The 19,588-nt window shown below is 40.0% G+C and overlaps 2 protein-coding genes across 2 annotated transcripts; one reads left to right on the top strand and one right to left on the bottom strand.

The window, feature by feature from the left end:
- Window positions 1-388: 388 nt before the first annotated feature.
- ora6 (olfactory receptor class A related 6) lies at window positions 389-1,514 on the bottom strand. Its single transcript, XM_069192943.1, has one exon. It carries the CDS (start codon window positions 1,512-1,514, stop codon window positions 546-548), a length of 969 nt encoding a protein of 322 aa, XP_069049044.1. The 3' UTR covers window positions 389-545.
- A 4,117-nt stretch (window positions 1,515-5,631) lies between these two features.
- Window positions 5,632-17,812, top strand: ivd (isovaleryl-CoA dehydrogenase). The gene is made up of 12 exons (XM_015339268.2): window positions 5,632-5,871; window positions 8,201-8,290; window positions 8,586-8,637; window positions 9,159-9,328; window positions 10,251-10,344; window positions 10,951-11,087; window positions 11,732-11,828; window positions 13,253-13,346; window positions 13,878-13,959; window positions 14,419-14,523; window positions 15,135-15,207; window positions 16,011-17,812. Exons 1-12 carry the CDS (start codon window positions 5,647-5,649, stop codon window positions 16,142-16,144), a joined length of 1,353 nt encoding a protein of 450 aa, XP_015194754.1. The 5' UTR covers window positions 5,632-5,646; the 3' UTR covers window positions 16,145-17,812.
- The last annotated feature ends 1,776 nt before the right edge of the window (window positions 17,813-19,588 follow it).

The raw sequence follows: 19,588 nt of genomic DNA, 5'->3' as shown, positions 1-19,588 counted from the left end.
TAGCATTCAGTGTATTAAATGAACAGCATACTTTATTTTCTCTTCATTACTGCTAACGTTTATTTTAATTGAATGAGTCAATGTAACTGATGAAATTATGTGTACATGTAACAAAGTATATACAGTAAAACAAAAAGGCGTTGATGCAAAACACCCTCTATAGTTTTCTTTTTGATATGCATTCTGGCTGTATATGTATAATAAAGACAGAAAAAAAACTAAATGCCACAAATCAATACAAACATTATTTAATAGTAATATTAATTAATTTTCATTATGAGGTGAAAAAGAGCAATTTTAGTTCTGTGGTACAAAAAACGTCATAGATCAAAACATACATACTTTCTCGATTTTCCAGCCAAACTTTTCTTGGGTCGTTGTTATTTGAATTTTGATTATGAGTTTGATTACATCCTATGAAATTTCTTTCAGAACAACTGGTGGAAAAAAGAGCACAACAAGTTCCAATTCTATTTCACAGACAACACACAAGACAAGACATATGTTCTACAGTACACATTACCTCATTCCTTCCTTACCGGTTTCTACTGGTTCCACTTTGCACACATAGAGTGTTGCCTATATAAGCCACAAGCAGAGAAAGACAGGCAAGAAAGAACTTTGACAATCTGTCTGCATGAGAAGATGTTAGTTCCAATTCCATATACGTAAGGACTGATAGTAGTGTAGGTGGTAACAATGAAGAACTCAATTTCTGACCAATTGTCCATCTTAGATGAGTCAAAAGCTAGGTGAAGTACCAGGTACATAATCCAGTCTAGCTGGAAGATACACATTGCTGCCAAGACAGTCTTGGTGCTCTTAGAGAAATAAAGGTTTTGATGATGATGATGCGAAGAGTCATACACATCAGATACAGTTTTCCGTCTGTGGAGGAGAACCTTCAGAATGAGTCCGCTGGTTGCTGTGATGATGAGGAGTGGTATCAGATTGCTGAACAACAGGAACAGTGTCTTGTAGATCAGGTTGATGGCTGGGCAGTTTATTCTGGGGCACTGGAATGGGTCTGTGAGGAAGTTTCTTGACCTAGTGTGATTATCCACACGCTCATCACTTTCTATGAAATAGCCAGGCAGACAGAAGCAGAAAGACAGAAACAAGCTCATTCCACTCAAAGCCCAGGCCGTGCTGGTGTTGTCCCAAGACGTTGGCAGGTTACCCCGAGCCTCTGCATGCCTAAGCTTCTGGTAGCGGAAGACAGATATTAGTACTGTAAAGAAAATGGTTGCTGTCTCTCCCAATGAGGCCATGAACCTCAGGATTTTGAAGGACCATTCTTCTAGGCTTTGGAGTGCGAGCCTGGTCGTGATGTCAAAAATGCTCACCAGAAAGATGCCTTCTAAATTTGAGAAGCTCAGTCCCAGTAGAAATATTTCAAAGGTCTTCATGTGGGAATGACTAAGAATTGAAACTACTAAAGTAATGTTTCCTATGATCCCTACTATGGAGATCAGATATCTGAGCACTAGGAGCACAGGGTTCATTAAATCCATTTGATTTAAATCCTTAAATAGTTATATTGCTGTCTGCTATACTTCTTCTGTCTCAGCGTTCCTCCTCTTAGATGTACCTGTTGTGTTCTAGAGGAAATGGGAATAGCTTTACCACCAACACCTTTTTAAAACATAAAAAACAGGTGAAGCCTATTTGTTCTCCTTTGTTTCCCCTTGGAGGACGTCAGATGTTGATTTCTTGTTGGGTTTTGAGATTTGCAAGCTGCATGTTCATTATGTGAAACAGCACAGGAAGCTGGGGACTGGGAATCACACAGCTGTACATTGGAGTTTCTCAATTTTCAGACTGAAATTGAAATAGTGAGAGGCTGATATTCTACATTTCATATGCAACCATCTCAATATAACCCCCCGTTTTTTGGAAATAAAAAAATAGTCATATTTGTTTTTTTAAGGTTGAAACAATGCAGTTTTGTGGAGATTTGTCTCTGCATTGCTCTCCAGTACCTGAGATGTCATGACACCCCGAAGGCCCCTTGTGAGGAGGGGATGTACTTACACAAGGACCCTGGGGTTACCTTTGCCATCACCACAGGTTAGCAGAGCCCTTCTGTGGATGAATGTTTTAATGAGAGTGTTCTATTTAGTGTCAAGATTTTATTACGCTCTGTTGATTCAATTCTGAAATTCATCTGCTCATTATTGTGCCTAGTCATGCGGAGGCCCTGTGGAAAACAAACAACAAAATAACAAAGAAAGGTATGGACAAAGATGAAAATAATTCATAAAAACAAATCTTATCAATGGTTATCTCATACACAGTATGTAAGCTAACAATATACTTTCCACTGTAGATAATACAAAGACAGAATACACATAGCTTTCTTAACTAGGTACTGTATTTATGTTTCATATTAATTGCACATTCAATTCATTCCAACCTTTCTTACAGAACAGTTGGATGGAGAAAGAAAGCCAACAACTTCCAATTCAATTTCAAAAACAACACAAAGAACAATACAGAAAACCTTGACGCAACCTCATTCCTTGTTTATTCATAAGAATATCTAATTTTCTTAGATCTTAGATGACAAATTCTGGCTAGCAGTAGTACCTGCTACTATACCATACTAATAGTAGCAATCATTACGGTAATTAAATTAATTAATTGGTGAATAATTTAATTTCCCCCTTGATTCTCATACGGAATCAATGATTGATATGAAAATTGAAGTATGTGTTTCATACATAATGGCAGACAATACCATTCAAAATATGTGGCCAGAGTGTAACAACTCAACATGACATGAAATATATTTCTCATATAAGCTTAAACTGTTTGTATTGTGAGGGGGAATCTCCTCTCCTTGGCTTGTTTAGTTTACTACTTACTGTATATGTAGTGCAATCATACTATGCAGATATTTAGTTTTTTAGCTCTTCTGCTGCTGTCCCTCTCTTCCAAGAGGGTCTCCTTAGGAGCTGGATTACCTGACATTGAGAGCTCTGTTCTCTAACACAAAGATTGTGATATTGATTATCCTGACATCTTCTAGGTGGCCTCTGATCTCCATGTCCAGGACCTTGTTTACAATATCAAGGACTTTGACCTCAGCTTCTGGGGTTAAGCCAGTTCTTAGAAGGATAGAATGCAATTGCAACCTTGTTCCCTTGGGGCTAGACCTAAACCCCCATTCCTTCTGCTCTGCCACCATAAGCCTTCCACCGGAGAAAGCTTGTATCAGGTTGTTGGAGGTTCAGACCGTTGCTAGGCAGCAGCTGTGTTAGAGTGCCAATGTGGCCAGAGTAGCAGTCTTGGCTGCAGCATGCTGGAGTCTGGGGCTCTTCAATGGCAAACTGTCTGATGTGGACAGGGCCTCCATGCTTCATGTCCTCACCAGACTGGGACACAGGCTGTGTTAGGGTGAAGGGGTCCTATCTGCCTCAGTCCCCTGGAGACTTCTGCAAGCCCTGGGCTCACAGCTGCCCCATGAAGGGAAGAGTTCATCTTCTCACCACTCAGTTCCTTTGAAGCGCTTGAAACATGCAACCTCATGATCAGCGGTTTTCCTCTGGGACCTCTTCACAGTCCAACTGGCACTTACAAGGTCCCACTCCCAGCAACATGCTGTTGCAGTTTTTTACCTTGAAGATGGTGTTTCTACTGGCTCTCGTGACTGCCCACAGAGCAGGCAAGCCTCGGGCTGTGAAGGTCAGAGAGGCATCTCTACCTTTGGCACTAACTTTACCACAGGCTTCCTTGAGGCCCAGCCTGGTCTACTTGCCCGAAGCGGTAGGTGACCTGTTCTGACTTTCCGCCCTATGACAGTCATGACAGACCTGGAAAAGCCCCCTCTTCTGCTTCTCCAGTTCCTGTGCAAGGCCCGGACATCCGACATGCCTCTCTGTCCTGTTCCTGGGACTCCGGTGGCAAGACACCTCAGCCAGAGCTCGCTCTGAATCTATGTTGTTTCCCACTGGCTCACCATTCACATCCATCTGGCATAAGAGACTGTGGCAACCTTTGCCACCTCCACTTTTCGATGCATTCCAGAGGAGCCCAGTGCACTTCCTGGGCTCTCCTTGATGGCACACAATTGAAAGATACTACACCATGATGACACAAGCCTTGCTTTCCACGTGGGCCGGATTCTATGTCCTGAACATGCTGGATGCCTCACAATCCTCATTCAGAGCCAGGGTTTCACAATGCCCTTCTCAAGCACCAAGAACATCCTTAAGCTTGTGCCCACTATACTTCAATCATTTTATGATCAGATTGTCAGTAGGGCAGGTGATCCAACATATTTCAGTCGAAAAGGCTGGTATCACTCCAGTTAAAAAAAGAACAACCCCCTTGAATGCACAAATTACCTGTATAAGCACATTCAGCCTCTTACACACATCTTTTGCAATAATGCAATCCTTTAATGTACATGCATGGAAATATAAAGTACTGTATTCCAGATGAATATTTTGGCATCACCCAGTAAAGAAATTGAGGCAGCCCTAGTGAGTATGTATTATCTGTATTATCATGAACATAATCCAGTTTGTATTTGTTCCAGAAGTGGTGTTGTGGGGTTGAAGTGGGACACTCTGTGTGTGTGTTGAGTAGCATGCTGCCTGCATTGTTAATATAAACCACAGAATAATAAATAATGCACAAAACCTTATCAGTGATTGGTACTTGGATTGGTACAATGGGGAAAACAAAATTATTCACCAATTTATTATTAGTAACATAATTATTATTATTAATATCAATAATAACAGCAGTAATATAATAATAATTGTTCACATATAGCACTTTTTTGGACACTCCACTCAAAGCACTTTACAGGTAATGGGGACTCCCCTCCACCACCACCAATGTGCAGCATCCACCTGGATGATACAATGGCAGCCATAGTGCGCCAGAACGATCACCACACACCAGCTATCAGTGGGGAGGAGAGCAGAGTAATGTAGCCAATTCATAGAAGGGGATTAGTAGGAGGCCATGATTGATAAGAGCAGGACGCTGGGGTTACACCCCTACTCTTTACAAGAAGAAACCCTGTGGATTTTTAATGACCACAGAGAGTCTCATACATCTCATCCAAAGGACAGCCCCTGTTTACAGTATAGTGTCCCCATCACTATACTGGGGCATTGGGACCCACATGGACTCCAGGGTGAGCACCCCCTGCTGGCCCCACTAACACCTTGTTACAGCAACCTTAATTTTTCCCAGGAGGTCTCCCATCCAGGTACTGACCAGGCTCATACCTACTGAGCTTCAGAGGGCTGCCAGTTGTGAGTTGCAGAGTGATATGGCTGGCGGTAAATGGCTCCTAGTATCAGCATGCTTAAATATAACTATCTGTCAATACTATCTATCAACAGCGGTTTCAAATTAAATCGTCTTTTAAAATAAGACCAAGACAAAGTGCACATTTACAAATGCATGACCTGATTTTTAACATAATTACCAATATTTAATTAACACCGTTATTTTGTTAATTCAATTATCATCTTTGCATTTTGTAAAACTAAGAGGATTTACAAATAAAGAAAAGTGAACAATAACTAAGTTATGACAGGACGTAGTTCGGGCTGAATCATTGTCACATCTCGTACAGACCTAGGTGAGTTCTCGCTGTTCAGTCGCAGGCGCGTTGTTCAGCAAATGCGCAGGCTCCGCATCGCTGTAGGCGGATCTGTGCATGCGCGAACGTCATTCACAACACTGGGGAAGACTCTTCGGTACACCGGCTCCAGTTTGACAATGTTGGCGGCTCGGAGAGCATTGCTGTCCGGTTACAGGAGTGCTGCTGTGTGGAGACGCGGCTGCGCTGGCTCGGCAATTCCTATAGATGATATTGTAAATGGGCTAACAGATGAGCAGATCCAGGTAAAAAGAGCAAACCGAAAAACCGCCATGACCAGCAAATACCAACGACCGCTCACAAAGTCTGCAGTGGCACAGAGAAGAGGGGCTTCTTGAGCCGTCTGGGAGGAAAAGGCTGTTTTAAACCTTTAAATTAGGTTTGCGGAGAGGAGGCAGATCTTTGTCGTGTCAAAACAAAGTTATGCACTGTAACTCAGAAGCGATGAAAGCGGTCAGCAGTATTCAATGAGATACACTGTCGAAACCAACACGATCCTCTGGCGATGCATACAGAGTTGTTGCAAGGTTAATCGAACAAGCAGTGGGAAATCATCTGTAAGCACTGTTTTGTGTACGAGTGTTAAAAGAGGAGATTCTCCGGGCCCACGAGTTTTGCACGTTTGCAAACTTCCCTTCTTTTCAGGGTATTGTGTAAAATAATAAGAGGAGAACCGTGCAAATATGCAAACCCCTCCCTTGTTGTGTTGTTACATTCCTTAAATAAGAATTGGTTCATAATGAGCCGATTTGGTTGAGATATTCAACTATAATAAAGTTCTGAACTATAGTTATATGTATCAGTGTACTGCACTATGTGGTACGCATAGGTGAAAAGTTTGCTGTTGTGTTTAGTTATGGCTGAACTGTAGTTGTGTAAACATTTTATATAAGCTTTTTGTATGTTGTGGCAGCTTCATAGTACTTCTTCCTAAGAATAAAAAACCCTGCTTTCTATGCTAACGCATATGTAACGAAAAAGGTACACAGAACGGGTCTGCCCTCTCTGAAACCCAAGTGCACCATGAGAAAGTAAGTACACAATTATTGTGAGATTGTGCAACAGCACCATCAGGGGTTAATGTAGGTGTCACGTGAAAGGGGGCGGGTTCGATTTGCGCTCTTTGATTGGGCGGAGTCTCTGATGCCTTTAGTGCCGTGTGTTCAGTTCACTGGAACACCAGGACCTTGAATGTGACCCTCGGCTGTCAGCGATGTGATTGAATCGGCGATGATGCTAGCCTGGGATTTGAGATTAAAGGGTGTTTCAATTTACTGGTGTCTTCAGAAATGTTCTACAGATGTAATGATGACCGCAGGCTGTTTGGAAGTTGGTTCTCTCGGGAATAAAGCACTTGCTAGCGGTTTCTGTGAAGAATTAAGTCAGCACATTTTTTCCTTCTCTCGAGGAAAGCTGAATCACGGTTACTGCAACTTCTCACTGCCTGTGTTTTAACAGTACTTGCGTGATTAGGCAATGATTTGCTTGTTGTAACCTATTCACAGTGTATTGCAATTTGCAGAAAATGCAAATTGCTGATAATGTACACTTATATAAGTAAACGTGATAGTGAACTTAATACGTATAAATAATAAGTAATTGTGTTACTTTTTAAATTTATTTCTATCTGTGCCCCAATCCACTGGTTTACTGTGGTACCTCATTTCTACAGTTCCAGTTAGACATACTGTATGTAAAATTACTATTTTGAAAACAGGTGTCCAGGGTATAGAGCTTTTGGTTTCTGTAAAGGTGTTAAAGTTTTAGCTTTTATTAGTCCTTAATATTTAAAAGGGATTTTTATAATTTGGGGATAGAAAGAATCAGTGCGAAAGAGTGCATTTCAAACCACTATGAAAGTAAAATGTACACATTACCATGGAAAATCTCCAATTTATATCACAAAATAAACAAAATTTCCAGGTAAGTGCATCGCCATGATCTGCTATTGAGAACGAGGCAACAAAACTTCCAGTAACGTAAAGTGGCCCTATTACACTGTATACAAGCAGGCTTGTCAATACATCTCTTTTAATCCAACAGAAGTACTTCTCTCGACTTCGAGACAGTTTTACAGATGAATACTACTTGTTAACTCTGCACGCAGATCACGTTGGAACATTTCTGCAGTGAAATCCCTGCTGCACAACCTGTACTTACTCGATTGTACTTTAGTCATTATGATGACTAGTGAGCAGGAAGGGCCCCATCACGTCATAATTCATGCTAACTCTGGACAACATGATGACTATACAGTACTTTCACGAAGTTCAAGATTTTGTGCTTGATTCGGAATTTGTAAAACTTTGTGATACCGTCAATTAATTTGTTTTGTTACTGAGACTTAATAACCGGTCTGAGAAATTGGGACTGTAGTTCCCCTTAAAAAAAAATGGGAGATGAAGTCAGAAGCCATAGTGGATGTGTTTACTTATGTTTTTTACCCTTCATGAGAGAGGCAATGTGCACTGATTAAATACTGTACAAACCTAACACTGTAGGTCTTGTAAAGGGGAAAGTGTGTCTCAAGGATTCATCTTCTGAGCACTGAAACACTCGTTGTTTTTCTTCCAGCTCAGACAGACCCTCCAGAAGTTCTGTCAGGATCACCTGGCCCTCAAAGCTCAGGAGATTGATAAGAACAATGAGTTTAAAGAGATGAGGGTGAGTTTGATTAAATTAAAGCTGTCAGACTTAATTCAGTCTTGAAATGCATTGTTTACAAGCTACCTGGCACTATCAAAATAATTCACTTCTGTTCTTGTAAGCTGCAGTTAGGATTAATTGATTTTTTGTAAATGGTTTATTGACTGGTGGGTGATGTGCCCTTTATCTACCATGCTACTTATTGTATTTTTGGTAAATGTATACAGGCAAGTTCCATGTTCCTTTAATGAGTACAATTGATTACATCTGCTTTGTGTGTTACAATGTGGACACTTCTTCCTGTCATTTCCAGGAGTTCTGGAAAAAACTTGGGGACCTCGGAGTTCTGGGGATAACTGCACCTCGTGAGTTCCTGCTGTCTGACACTCCTACAGATGCAGAAAGAATCAGCTTTGTTGTCAAGACCATGACATATTCTGGACTTGGCTGAACTGAATTTTTTTTTTTTCCCAAAACCCAAAGCAATCTGATTGATGGTATTCAAAACTGCTGCTTTTTAAAATTTGAACTGTAGTCATAGAAGGTCTGAGCTATTGTTCATTTACATATCTAGGCAAACCTTGGACTAATTAAATGAACACATAAATCCAAGCTACCTTGCGATGCAGCATTCTGAAAATGCAGTTTTCTCATTAATCATTTCTCATTATTTGTGTGGAGAAAAAAAAACTGAAAAGAAACTAGAATGATGTTCTGGCAGAAACGGTCCCTGGGCTCTTAGAAAGGCAATTGTTTTTAAAATGACATTTGTCCATTGCCTGATGCTTAAGATTTGTTTCACTTGTTTTTTTTTTCTTTTTGGTTTTGCGAGTTGTTCTGTGCTGGACTTGAAAGAAGTTTAACCCTTTCTGCACATCTGTCCTAGTGGAGCTTGGTGGCTCGGGTTTGGGCTACCTCGATCACGTGATTGTGATGGAGGAGATCTCGCGTGCGTCTGCAGCAGTGGGACTCAGCTATGGGGCTCATTCTAACCTCTGTGTCAACCAGCTAGTCCGCAATGGCAACCAGGCCCAGAAGGAGAAATACCTGCCCAAGGTGAGTTGGAAACTGATGGGAAAATGGGAATCAATTAAGACAACAGGGCTTACTTGAAGGTCGTTTCAATAGCAACAGGTATGGATGATAACTGGCTTTCCTGTTCAGACGCAGTTCTGACTGAAGTTATACACTGTATAGTGTTCAGTGCATGTCTCTTTGACATTACTCTTACTGTCCTTTACAATTTGCTTGAAAGTGAAAAGATGAGCCCAGAGTGTTTTAAGATAAACTTTCCTAAATTGATGGAAAGGTTCAAGTGTGGAGAATGAAAGCACAAGCCTTGCAGAAGCCCCCCAAAATACCCCCTTAGCTGTGAACCATGGTTGCCTCTGGAACTGGCCCCAAAACTTATGATGGCCCCAGTGCTTCTGGTCACTTGAAATCACTGAGATGAACACAAAGTATGTGTGTCTTTTTTTTCTAAATATATTGACAAAATATTTCCATATATTATATATGTACAATGTGGAAATCTGAAATTAGACAATATATTATTATATTGTACATATCAGTCACATTAATCTCATGATCACAAATATACATGTGAATTGTTTAACCGCATGAGTGTTATGGCCGTTTTGAACCAGTGGATGAGATTTAGCAAATTGTTTTGTTAAACATTCTCCCCTGTTAGAAGAAAAATGCAGTTCCAGAGGTTTATGAAATCCATCCTGGGTGCACTGCACGTGCCAAAAGACATTTTCAATGAACAGTGTGAGTGTACCGGAATCTGATCAGCAACAATACGTTAAGACCAGAAAATTCCCTTCCAGAATGATGCCCACATGTCAGGTTACTGGTTCCTGCATTCTTGTTTTGATACCCACTTGAGTTTATTGCGATAAAGGGGATATTCAGGATCTTGGAGTGAGTACATTTATGATACAGTGTACGTTTGCTGATGTTGTTTTCCCTCCAGCTTCTGACTGGGGAACATATCGGAGCCCTGGCCATGAGTGAGCCCGGCGCTGGTTCTGATGTCGTGTCCATGAAGCTAAAGGCAGAAAAGAAAGGTGGGCGGAGGGGCACAAGGACAGTCGAATAAAAAAAAATCACATTATTTGCCAGTATTTCCCTCAGCTGCTTGAGTTTCTTTTTTTTGCCCCTTGTTTGGAACTGTTCTTCCTCCTTGCTGTTTCCAGAATGCTAGATTCATTGCGTAGGGGGGATATGGGTTGAAATCCCAGTTGAAGCACTGCTCTTATACCCTTGAGCAAGGCAAGTGTAATCTGCTTTGTACAGAAGTATCAGTTAAAATAAGAAAGTTTATCTGTGCCTGAAAGACATAAACTGGGAGGTAAAGGCAGTGATGATTATGGAACAGTCACTGGGTGCTGTCAAGGACTAAGAGAAACTGGTCTGGTTAACTTGTACTGTATATGATTGAATAGGTCATTTGTGTTGTTTGTGGGATTTGCATTGTTTTCAGGGTTTGTTTTAATTGTAACGGCATTTTTCTTCTGTTACAGTACATTGTTGATGAGAACAACAAAAAAGGTCTGGGAAGCAGGCGATATTGTAATGCAAAAAAACTACCCTTTCAGTTGTTTAGACCGTAAATAAAGAGTGCTTTGACTGTGCATTTGGTATGACTTGGTAGTTGTGTCTGTTCTGTCTAGGAGATTACTACGTGCTGAATGGCAATAAATTCTGGATTACGAATGGACCAGAGGCAGACGTGCTTATAGTTTATGCTAAGACAGAACCAAAGGCCCAGCCTGTCGCTCGTGGAATCACAGCCTTCATTGTGGAGAAGGTTGGTGGACTTGATCTGTGAAATGCGGTCTACCCATACATTGCTGTTCTTGCAGAAACAGGTCATTTGTGGTATTCTAGAGGAGAAAATGTCCCCATTTGTAGCACAGACCATACTTACTGTATGTAATCATGTTACTTTGAGTTCAGAAAGATCCCTCAGCACTATGACTCTGTTTATCAGAAATCTACTAGTTCCTGGTGATCTTTAGACAAGAAGCTAAGATGATAAGCCCTAAATATATAGATGTTGTTTACGTTCTATAAGGAGGCAATCTGGTTCATCTTGCTTCTTTGAGCTACACCCTTTTTTGTTAAGAATGGCTTCCTGTTTACAGTCCTAAAGACAAATTTCCACAGCAGTGGACAATAAAGTATCTATCTAAAAAGAACTGTGACTTCGTATCCAATTGTATTTCCAGGCCCTTGTCAAACCTCGATGACCCAGAAACACATTATTGTATTTATTCATTGTTATGTTGTTATTATTTAGAATTTTGAATACTTGTATCAAGGCCCCTTGTAATCTCCTTTTTGCCATGTAAGAGTTATTCTAATCTGTATGTGACATAACATTTAGGTCAGCCATTCAGTGACCCACTCTTCTATGAATCAGATTTCCATGTTCCGTGTATTTTTCCATAGGAAATGCCAGGGTTCAGTACAGCACAGAAATTGGACAAGCTTGGAATGAGGGGCTCCAGCACCTGTGAGCTCATCTTTGAGGACTGTGAAGTGCCTGGTGAGGATCACAGATTATTGTTTCTCTCCTCAAACCAATCTCTGCTGTTTATTTGTACGTATACAATGTAGATGTAGGAATGATATTACTTAATATTTGTCCAGTATCTTACTTTATTATGGTGTATAGTGTGCATAGCATGTTCCTGCTCTAGGTTTGTGTAAATGTATGGGGATATCATCTTTAAGAAGTCTTGAAATTAGTCTGGAATGTATAACTGTGATGACTGGCACAGTATATGATGAGCATCATGTCTCCGTTTATTAAATACATTTAAAAATGCCTAAATGCCTCCTCATTAGTTCAGATTGCTAAACTGAACAGAACATTTCCAGCACAGTTTCTAATTTATAGGCAGAACCATGTGAATTTATTGACTTTTAGGGTCTCCTTTGTGCATTCAAAGGGTAGGGGGAATGTGATTTTTGCTTCAAATTCAAATTGTGATTTTTGCCACTTTCCAGTTTTCTTTGAGGGTATAATGAATGGCCTGTTATTCTTAACCAATGAAGTACCCTGTCACAGAGCTGTCAGACGTGTAGTCTGCCTGCCCTAAGGTCACCCTGGTACCTCTTGACCCAGAATGTTTGTACTGCCTCTGGCTGAAGAGGGCCCTGAATTCCATGCTAATGAGGAAGCATTGTAAATGCATTATTCACATGCTAAATAAATTACTCTCCTTGTAAACATCTGGAATGAGTAGAGCAGTTTCAGTGCAGTATATTCCATTTTATCTACGGTTTCTTTTACATTTCTTTCTCTCATGATCTTAAGTGTTCTTTTGGCGTAATGGGACAGATACGCTGAATGGAGTCCTCTCATTTATAACCTTTCCTTTGTTCTGTTCTAGAGTGCTGGTAAGCTTCTGCAATGCAGGCTTGAAAGGCTGTGCATGTCAAAAGCAATGTATTTCTTTCTGTAGTTTCCAGATATGCTGGGGAGCTGGTTTCCTAGGGTCCCGTGCTGCCTATCTGTCTTTCTTTATCTGTCTCTTCCAGTTTTCCTAATGGCTTTGTAGTCATGCTGAAGTTTTTATCTTTCAGGGCACACAACTCTTCTGACCCCTGGCAGTGCGAACCTGCGGTATTAGATACTTTCGCGTTTCATTTTGGTTCCCTTCATGCTGAAAATATGTTCTGCTAATCCACATCTCTGCATGCAAAAGATGTTTAAAATCCTGGAGAAACAGAATCTAAAGTCTCTCAACAGTCAAACATCTGTTGATTTATGTTGCCTGTTATCTTTTTTTCCTGCTGAGTATCTTGAGTAAAAGTTGAGGTGGAGTTGCCCTCTCTTTCTGCTGGCCTCTGGGTCTTCAGGCTGGCATGAGCGGACAAAGGCAGTTCAGTGATGTTTCCTCAGCTCTGCACTCTCTGGAATTCAGTCTTGTGTGCTGAAGCTGACTTTGAAATTGTTTGTTTTAGAGGAGAACGTCCTGGGGCATGTGAACAAAGGTGTGTACGTCCTGATGAGTGGACTGGACCTGGAGAGACTGGTGCTGGCTGCGGGGCCTTTAGGGTAATCTCACGACCTGAGCTTTGCTCATCTCAAATGCTGGAGGACATTTAACTGTGATCCTTAGTTCTGATTAAGAGTGTCATATGATGTGTTTTTAACGTTATGTCTTTGTTGATGACAATGGTGATGTTGACGCTTCGGACCTGAATGCATTTGAATACATTTCCTCCCTAAGGCCTCTATTTGCACAGGCCTCTTGCTTTGTTTAGTGGATGGCGGCAATTTTATTGAAAGGAATTAACATTCCCCCTTTTGTAAATATGAGTTAATGAAATCAAGAGATATTTCATTCCCCTGTCTGTTTTTTTTTATTAAAGATTTTCAGTTCAGTACATATAGCACACAGAAGCTTCCTCAATGTATTCTAGATATGTTTTGTGAATAGCCATTCCAGTGTAAAAATGAATTGCTTAAGAATCGGTAGGCTATGCCAGTCCTTCAGTATTGTAAATGATATAGTTCTCAGCTGGCTTCCTCACTGAGTTAAATGCCCAGTGAACAGGAAGGTCTCTCTCCCCTTTTCCCTTCCAGGATTATGCAAGCTGTACTGGATCATTCCATTCCCTACATGCATGTCAGAGAGGCTTTCGGACAGAAAATTGGACACTTCCAGGTACACAAAATCACAGGAATGCCTTACTCCTTAAGGGTTCACTTGCAAAAGCTTTAGAGCAGTTATTTACAAAAATGTTTAGGAAATTACCCAAAGGGGTAGTACATTTAAGTGGAAGTCTTTTTCTCACCAGTTTCAGTTGCACACTATGTGAAATTCACATTTTGATACTGAAAAGAAAACTGAATGTCAGAGATGTATGCTACCTGTTGATAAGAAGGGGCAGCTCATAGTACTTGGCTGCAGTAGGTCTCTGATAAAGACCAGATTGAAATGATACAGTTTGGAATGATGACTGGGTGAGTTTCAGCTAAAACTCTAATAGTAAGGTTTTCTTAATCTCTAAGGAATATGAAAAGGGCATTGTAATACTTTCATTGTAGTAGTAACCATACAGCAGCCCGAACACGTCCTTAAAAAGAAAGGTGGATGCTAAATTTTCTTTTCTCTCCTTCCCAGCTTCTGCAGGGGAAGATGGCTGACATGTATACCCGCCTGAGCTCCTCTCGGCAGTACGTCTACAATGTTGCACGAGCCTGTGACAAGGGGCACTTCAATGCCAAGGTGAGCGTCACTCAGCAGTACCCTGCTTCAAAACAACCTTCAAGCCTCTGTCCCCCATCTCTCTCCTTTTCGCTCACAAAAGGGGAATATATTTGATGTATTAACGAGAGTAATACATCCAGAGCAGGGAAAACATTGTAGACAGGTAAGGAAGAAGAAGAGTTGCCAGGTAGTTCAGTTTTGATTGGAATTTAGACCAGTGGTTCTGGCATGGCTGGTTCAAACCTGGATTGTGTCAGTAGCAAACAGTCCAGGATTTCCCAAAAGGCAAAGCACAGCTGACTGACCACATTTGGGTTGGCTTGCGATAGCCAGGGTGTCGTCTGTAGGTCATATGACATAGCAGAAGCTTTCAGGATTGTAGTTTGGTCAGACTCACACCAGCTCTGTTGGAGGCAACCCGTGCTGCAGGCATGCTGGGATTGTGTGTAAGAATTGGGTGTCTCTGACCGTTCATGTTTTAAAAGGTTTCCCCCCTGGACATACACTTCTTGTGCTGACACATGCTGGGGGATTGCAATAAAACTGAGTTAACAAGCATCAATTCTAATTTTAAAACAAATGAAGGAGGGAGCCCAACACTGTTGACCATTTTTTAATGATTCTGGCAGGATTGCGCAGGAGTGATACTTCATGCTGCAGAAACAGCCACGCAGGTGGCTCTAGATGGAATTCAGTGCCTTGGTAAGTGATGGTTAGAAGCATGCTGAAATCACATTATATACCCTAAATTCCACCTTGAAGGGTTTTTGTGTGCACTGTGAAATATTATCAGTGTTATATAGGAGTGAAAGAGAAAGACTTTATTTTGTGGAACTAAAAGCTTAGACTGGCAATATTGTTATGGTAAACTGACAAGGCCCTGCTTGTTTATTGGCATTATTGTGTACACTAGACAAGGTCTCCACAACGCCTTGTTTAAATTAGGCAGACGCTTTGTAAAACTACAGAGTGCACATCACTAACTGTGGAACGCTAATTCCAGACCTCTATACAAAATGTATTTGGGGACTGATGCTTTTTGTACCATAGTCAAATATTAAGGTACGCAAAAGGAAAGTGTTTTGTATGTTATTAAGCAGTTTCCATCTGTCAGTTCTACATCAAATTGCTTATTCTCCTATTGCAGGTAGAATTTCATGGCTTTCATTTACAAACGTGTAATGTATATCCAGTGATTCTCAAAGGAGTAGGATTCATAATATATCTCAAAAAGCACATTCAAGAAGAGCAATGAATTGCAGGAATTAAAAGTTATAGCGTACATGTACCAGTTTGATAAATTGGAGGAAAACCTTCAAGTAGGTAATCCTGTAAATACTTTAGTAGTCAAACCTACTTTTAATGTAAACCACCCAGTGTTTTAGAAATGAATCACTGAATAAGGAAATTGAAGGCGCTGGCCTTTAGGACTGAGGACTAATGTGTGTGCTGAATATGATATCTATAACAGACAGTTTTTTTGTCTATCTGATCTAAATCTGTAGGAGGAAATGGCTACATCAACGATTACCCCATGGGCCGGTTTCTACGAGACGCCAAGCTGTATGAGATCGGCGCAGGTACAAGTGAAGTCCGCAGGCTCATCATTGGCAGGGCCTTCAATGCGATGTACAAGTAAACCACAACTGCTAACAGCACAAAGACTTACACAGCACGCTGCTCAGCTGCTCACAGCAAGAGGCCTTGGTGATTAACGATGAAACAGAACTGTGAAGAATCGCACATTTTTCATCCAGTACCGCAGACCTTGAGGATGAGGGGTACAGCGTCATCACTTCTTGAAAAACAAAATGCAGATGTAGTAATTTCCCTCTTTATTTTCACAAAAGTGGAATAAAATATTTTATGCTAGAATCTGATATTTTGTTCACCCTGGGGCCCTGGGGTGCTGATATAGTGTGCGTTCCTGCGTTCCATATCGTAGCAGAAGTGTCTAAATCAAAATTATGGAATATAAAACAAAAATGGGATTAAGAGATTAAATAATGATTTTCAGATGTTAACAATAGGTTCTGCAGCATAAAAATATGTTTGCTATTTGTAATCTGTTATACTGTATCTTTCTTTGATAGTATGGTAGGCTTTCTACTTAGTCATAACCACTATTGTTAATTTTCTGAACTTTAAATATTTTAGGATTACTACTTACTGTAATAGCTGCCTTGCAGTGGCATTCACTCACACACTCTCTGCTGTGACTACTGTAACTATGGCATACAGTACATACATCACAATTTATTTGCATTATAGGAAGGCTTTGTTAACATTTTACTTTGACATGCACAAAATCTCGCTACCTTGGGGGAGAATTCTCCAACAATGAGTAACACACTACACTGAGAATTCACATTCAGTGCTTGTGATCCTGCAAGCTTCACATACATTTGATAAGCAAAAGTCTCTCCTTGGTCAGTATTCACGTGCAGGACAACACATGGTCAGTGATACTGTTCACAGATAATGGATAAGTCTTCCACACTTCAATTTCTTCCTTTTTCTATACAATCCTGCTCAGCTGTGCTCCTGATAAACTGACAGGCAATAAAAGAGTTAATATTTTATTAGTTGTTTGACTTGTTGGAATTGCAAACCCCAATATTGGACACATTGGGCAAAAGAAACTCTTTGTTTTTTTTTTTAAAGAAATATTTTTTTACTGTTAACAAAATTACGAAGCTTTATCATCCCTTAATTATGTGCAAGAACTCCTACGTAATGCACCACTACATTACTGAGCACCTTGGGAATCCAGGCCTTCATATGATTCTGAAGAAAAAATATTGTAATCCATAGCTGTATTACAGTAGGTGTATTAAATTCTACTGGATTTGTATTCTGTAGCTGAATAGATTTAAAATAAAAATATGATTTAAATGAATATCATCGTATTTACATATCTACATTTTTATATTTCAGAATGACTTTTGTGACCATTTTGTTTGTTCTTCAGGCACCATTACAAATGTAAATTATATTTGGTGTTTAGAAGAAAATGCAGAATAAAAATATATACAGTACAGTACAATGGTGGTTTTAGCCCTAAGTTAATGTATTAAGGTGTTTGTATCTGAAATGAATTCATTACCATATAAAAATGGAACTGCATTTCTTTATTGGAAAGTGATGGAGACCCTGGATTTTTTGCTGTCTGTAAAGCCTGGTACTGTAAATACTTAATTTGTGATTTTCTTACAATTGTGTGACGCATATTTGAATTCCATGACTCCTCATACAGGCATTATTCAATACATTTGGAAACAGAATAATAAAAAATGAAAGAACAGAAGGCAAGGCTGTGTGTTGATGTGAAAGTACTGTATAAACTGAGCTAAGAAGACATCTCTACAGTATATACCCTGTACAAAGAATACAGGAGTATTGATCAAACTATGCCAAATGTAGGAGTTGATTCCCTGATATCTTTCAAAACATAGCTGGCTTGAACTGGATCAGTAATTTTTTGTGTTCTGAATTTTTTCTGATGACTTTAAAAAAAGGTTTATCAAAAATGTTTAACTAGAAGCATGGGTTCGAGTGTGAGTATGTTGGCGGTGATTTGTATCAGGACATCTGGCACAAAGGGTGGGCTTGTCTGAAGAGCCTGCCTACACTGTGACCCTGTGTGCGATAACAGCGATCTTAAGGTGGTTGTAACTAAAATATATTCTAACTTAAAAAAAATCTAACAGGCCCTTCTGTCCTCAGCTTGTTGTACAGTGTAAGTTGTTCTCAAGTTAAAAATTCTCAATGAAAAAACAGCAAGGTGGCATTATTATTGTCATTATTGTTTTTATAAGACAGGTGTTGAGCATCATGGTGTTGTTTTAGTTATGTGTTCCCACTGAATTGAGTATTCCTTTTAATACAGATAGTGTGTGTAGGGGGACTGGCTTGTTTTACATCCTCTCCTGTGGATGATTGCACAAAGGGAAAATGTTAAAGGATAGAGTTTTGCTTACAGTAGAAAAACTGATCTTCATACCTAAACGTTTCTACCTGCAGGTCACCTTCACTCCCTGACAGCACCAACAGCTTTTACTGTACAGGCTGTCTTCCTGTTTCCAGCAGATTACATAACCTGAGCAGTGAGAAGAAATGTTTGTTTACTTACGGCTTAAACTGAGCCTTTTCTTTTCTTGAGGAGAGTGATGTAATCTACCCTGCTTTTACACAGTCCCTATATTGTTCAGGGTGCCTTTGTCCTGTGTAACTGTTTTTTATACACCTGGTGTGCATGTTCCTTCATCAAGACTATCATCACAGCAACAAGGAAGATAATACTTCCTAGGAACATTTTAAGTAATTCTCCACTGTTTTTCAGGGTATTGAAAACAATTTATATACAGAGAAGGTTTTTTAAATTCATTTTTAACATACAGTATAGTTAGGAGAAGTGGGTTGTCTGCCTGATAAGAGTTGTGTTGACGTATCCTTTTGTCATCTTAAAATAATTGGGTTTCTAAAATGTTTTTTTTCACATCTTTCCTGTTTTAATGAAGGAAATATGATAGTTTTCTCTTTCCTTCATTCCTTAATGCTGTCATTCAGATTCCTAGTGGTGGTTGTTGAAAGAGGGTAGTCATTTAAATTGTATTTTCAAATACTACCTTTCTAAATGTGTTTTAGGCTGATATAGCTTACAACAGAGGAGAAACCATTGAAAACATCAGGTTTCCCAAGATGTGATGTCCTGCCCTTTCCTTAATTTTCAATATTGTTTTCAGTACCATTGAACTATGATGAAGTTGAAATATTTGGAGGGAGCAGCCTTCCCTTTCCAGTTACCACTTATGGTTATAAACTAACGGATGAGCTCCAGCAAAATTGGAATCAAGTCTTTGCAGGCAGTGATTTTGGGAATTGTAAGCTGTTTAATATAGCCCACAGTGACACTGTATGACGCACGTCTGTAATTGCTGATGATCAGAATAAGTTCATCAGCTCTCCTCTTGCATTCTCCATTTTTCATGCATTTTCAGTGCTTGCTAGGGAATTACTCAGCCAGCAAACTATTTTTAATTTCTGTTACTCTCTTCATTTGTATTCACGTGTGTGCCTGAGT

Source organism: Lepisosteus oculatus, chromosome 8, assembly GCF_040954835.1.
Source record: "Lepisosteus oculatus isolate fLepOcu1 chromosome 8, fLepOcu1.hap2, whole genome shotgun sequence".
Lineage (NCBI taxonomy): Eukaryota > Metazoa > Chordata > Actinopteri > Semionotiformes > Lepisosteidae > Lepisosteus > Lepisosteus oculatus.
The sequence above is the reverse complement of the archived record's forward strand: the minus strand, read 5'-3'. Positions and strand labels throughout refer to the sequence as shown.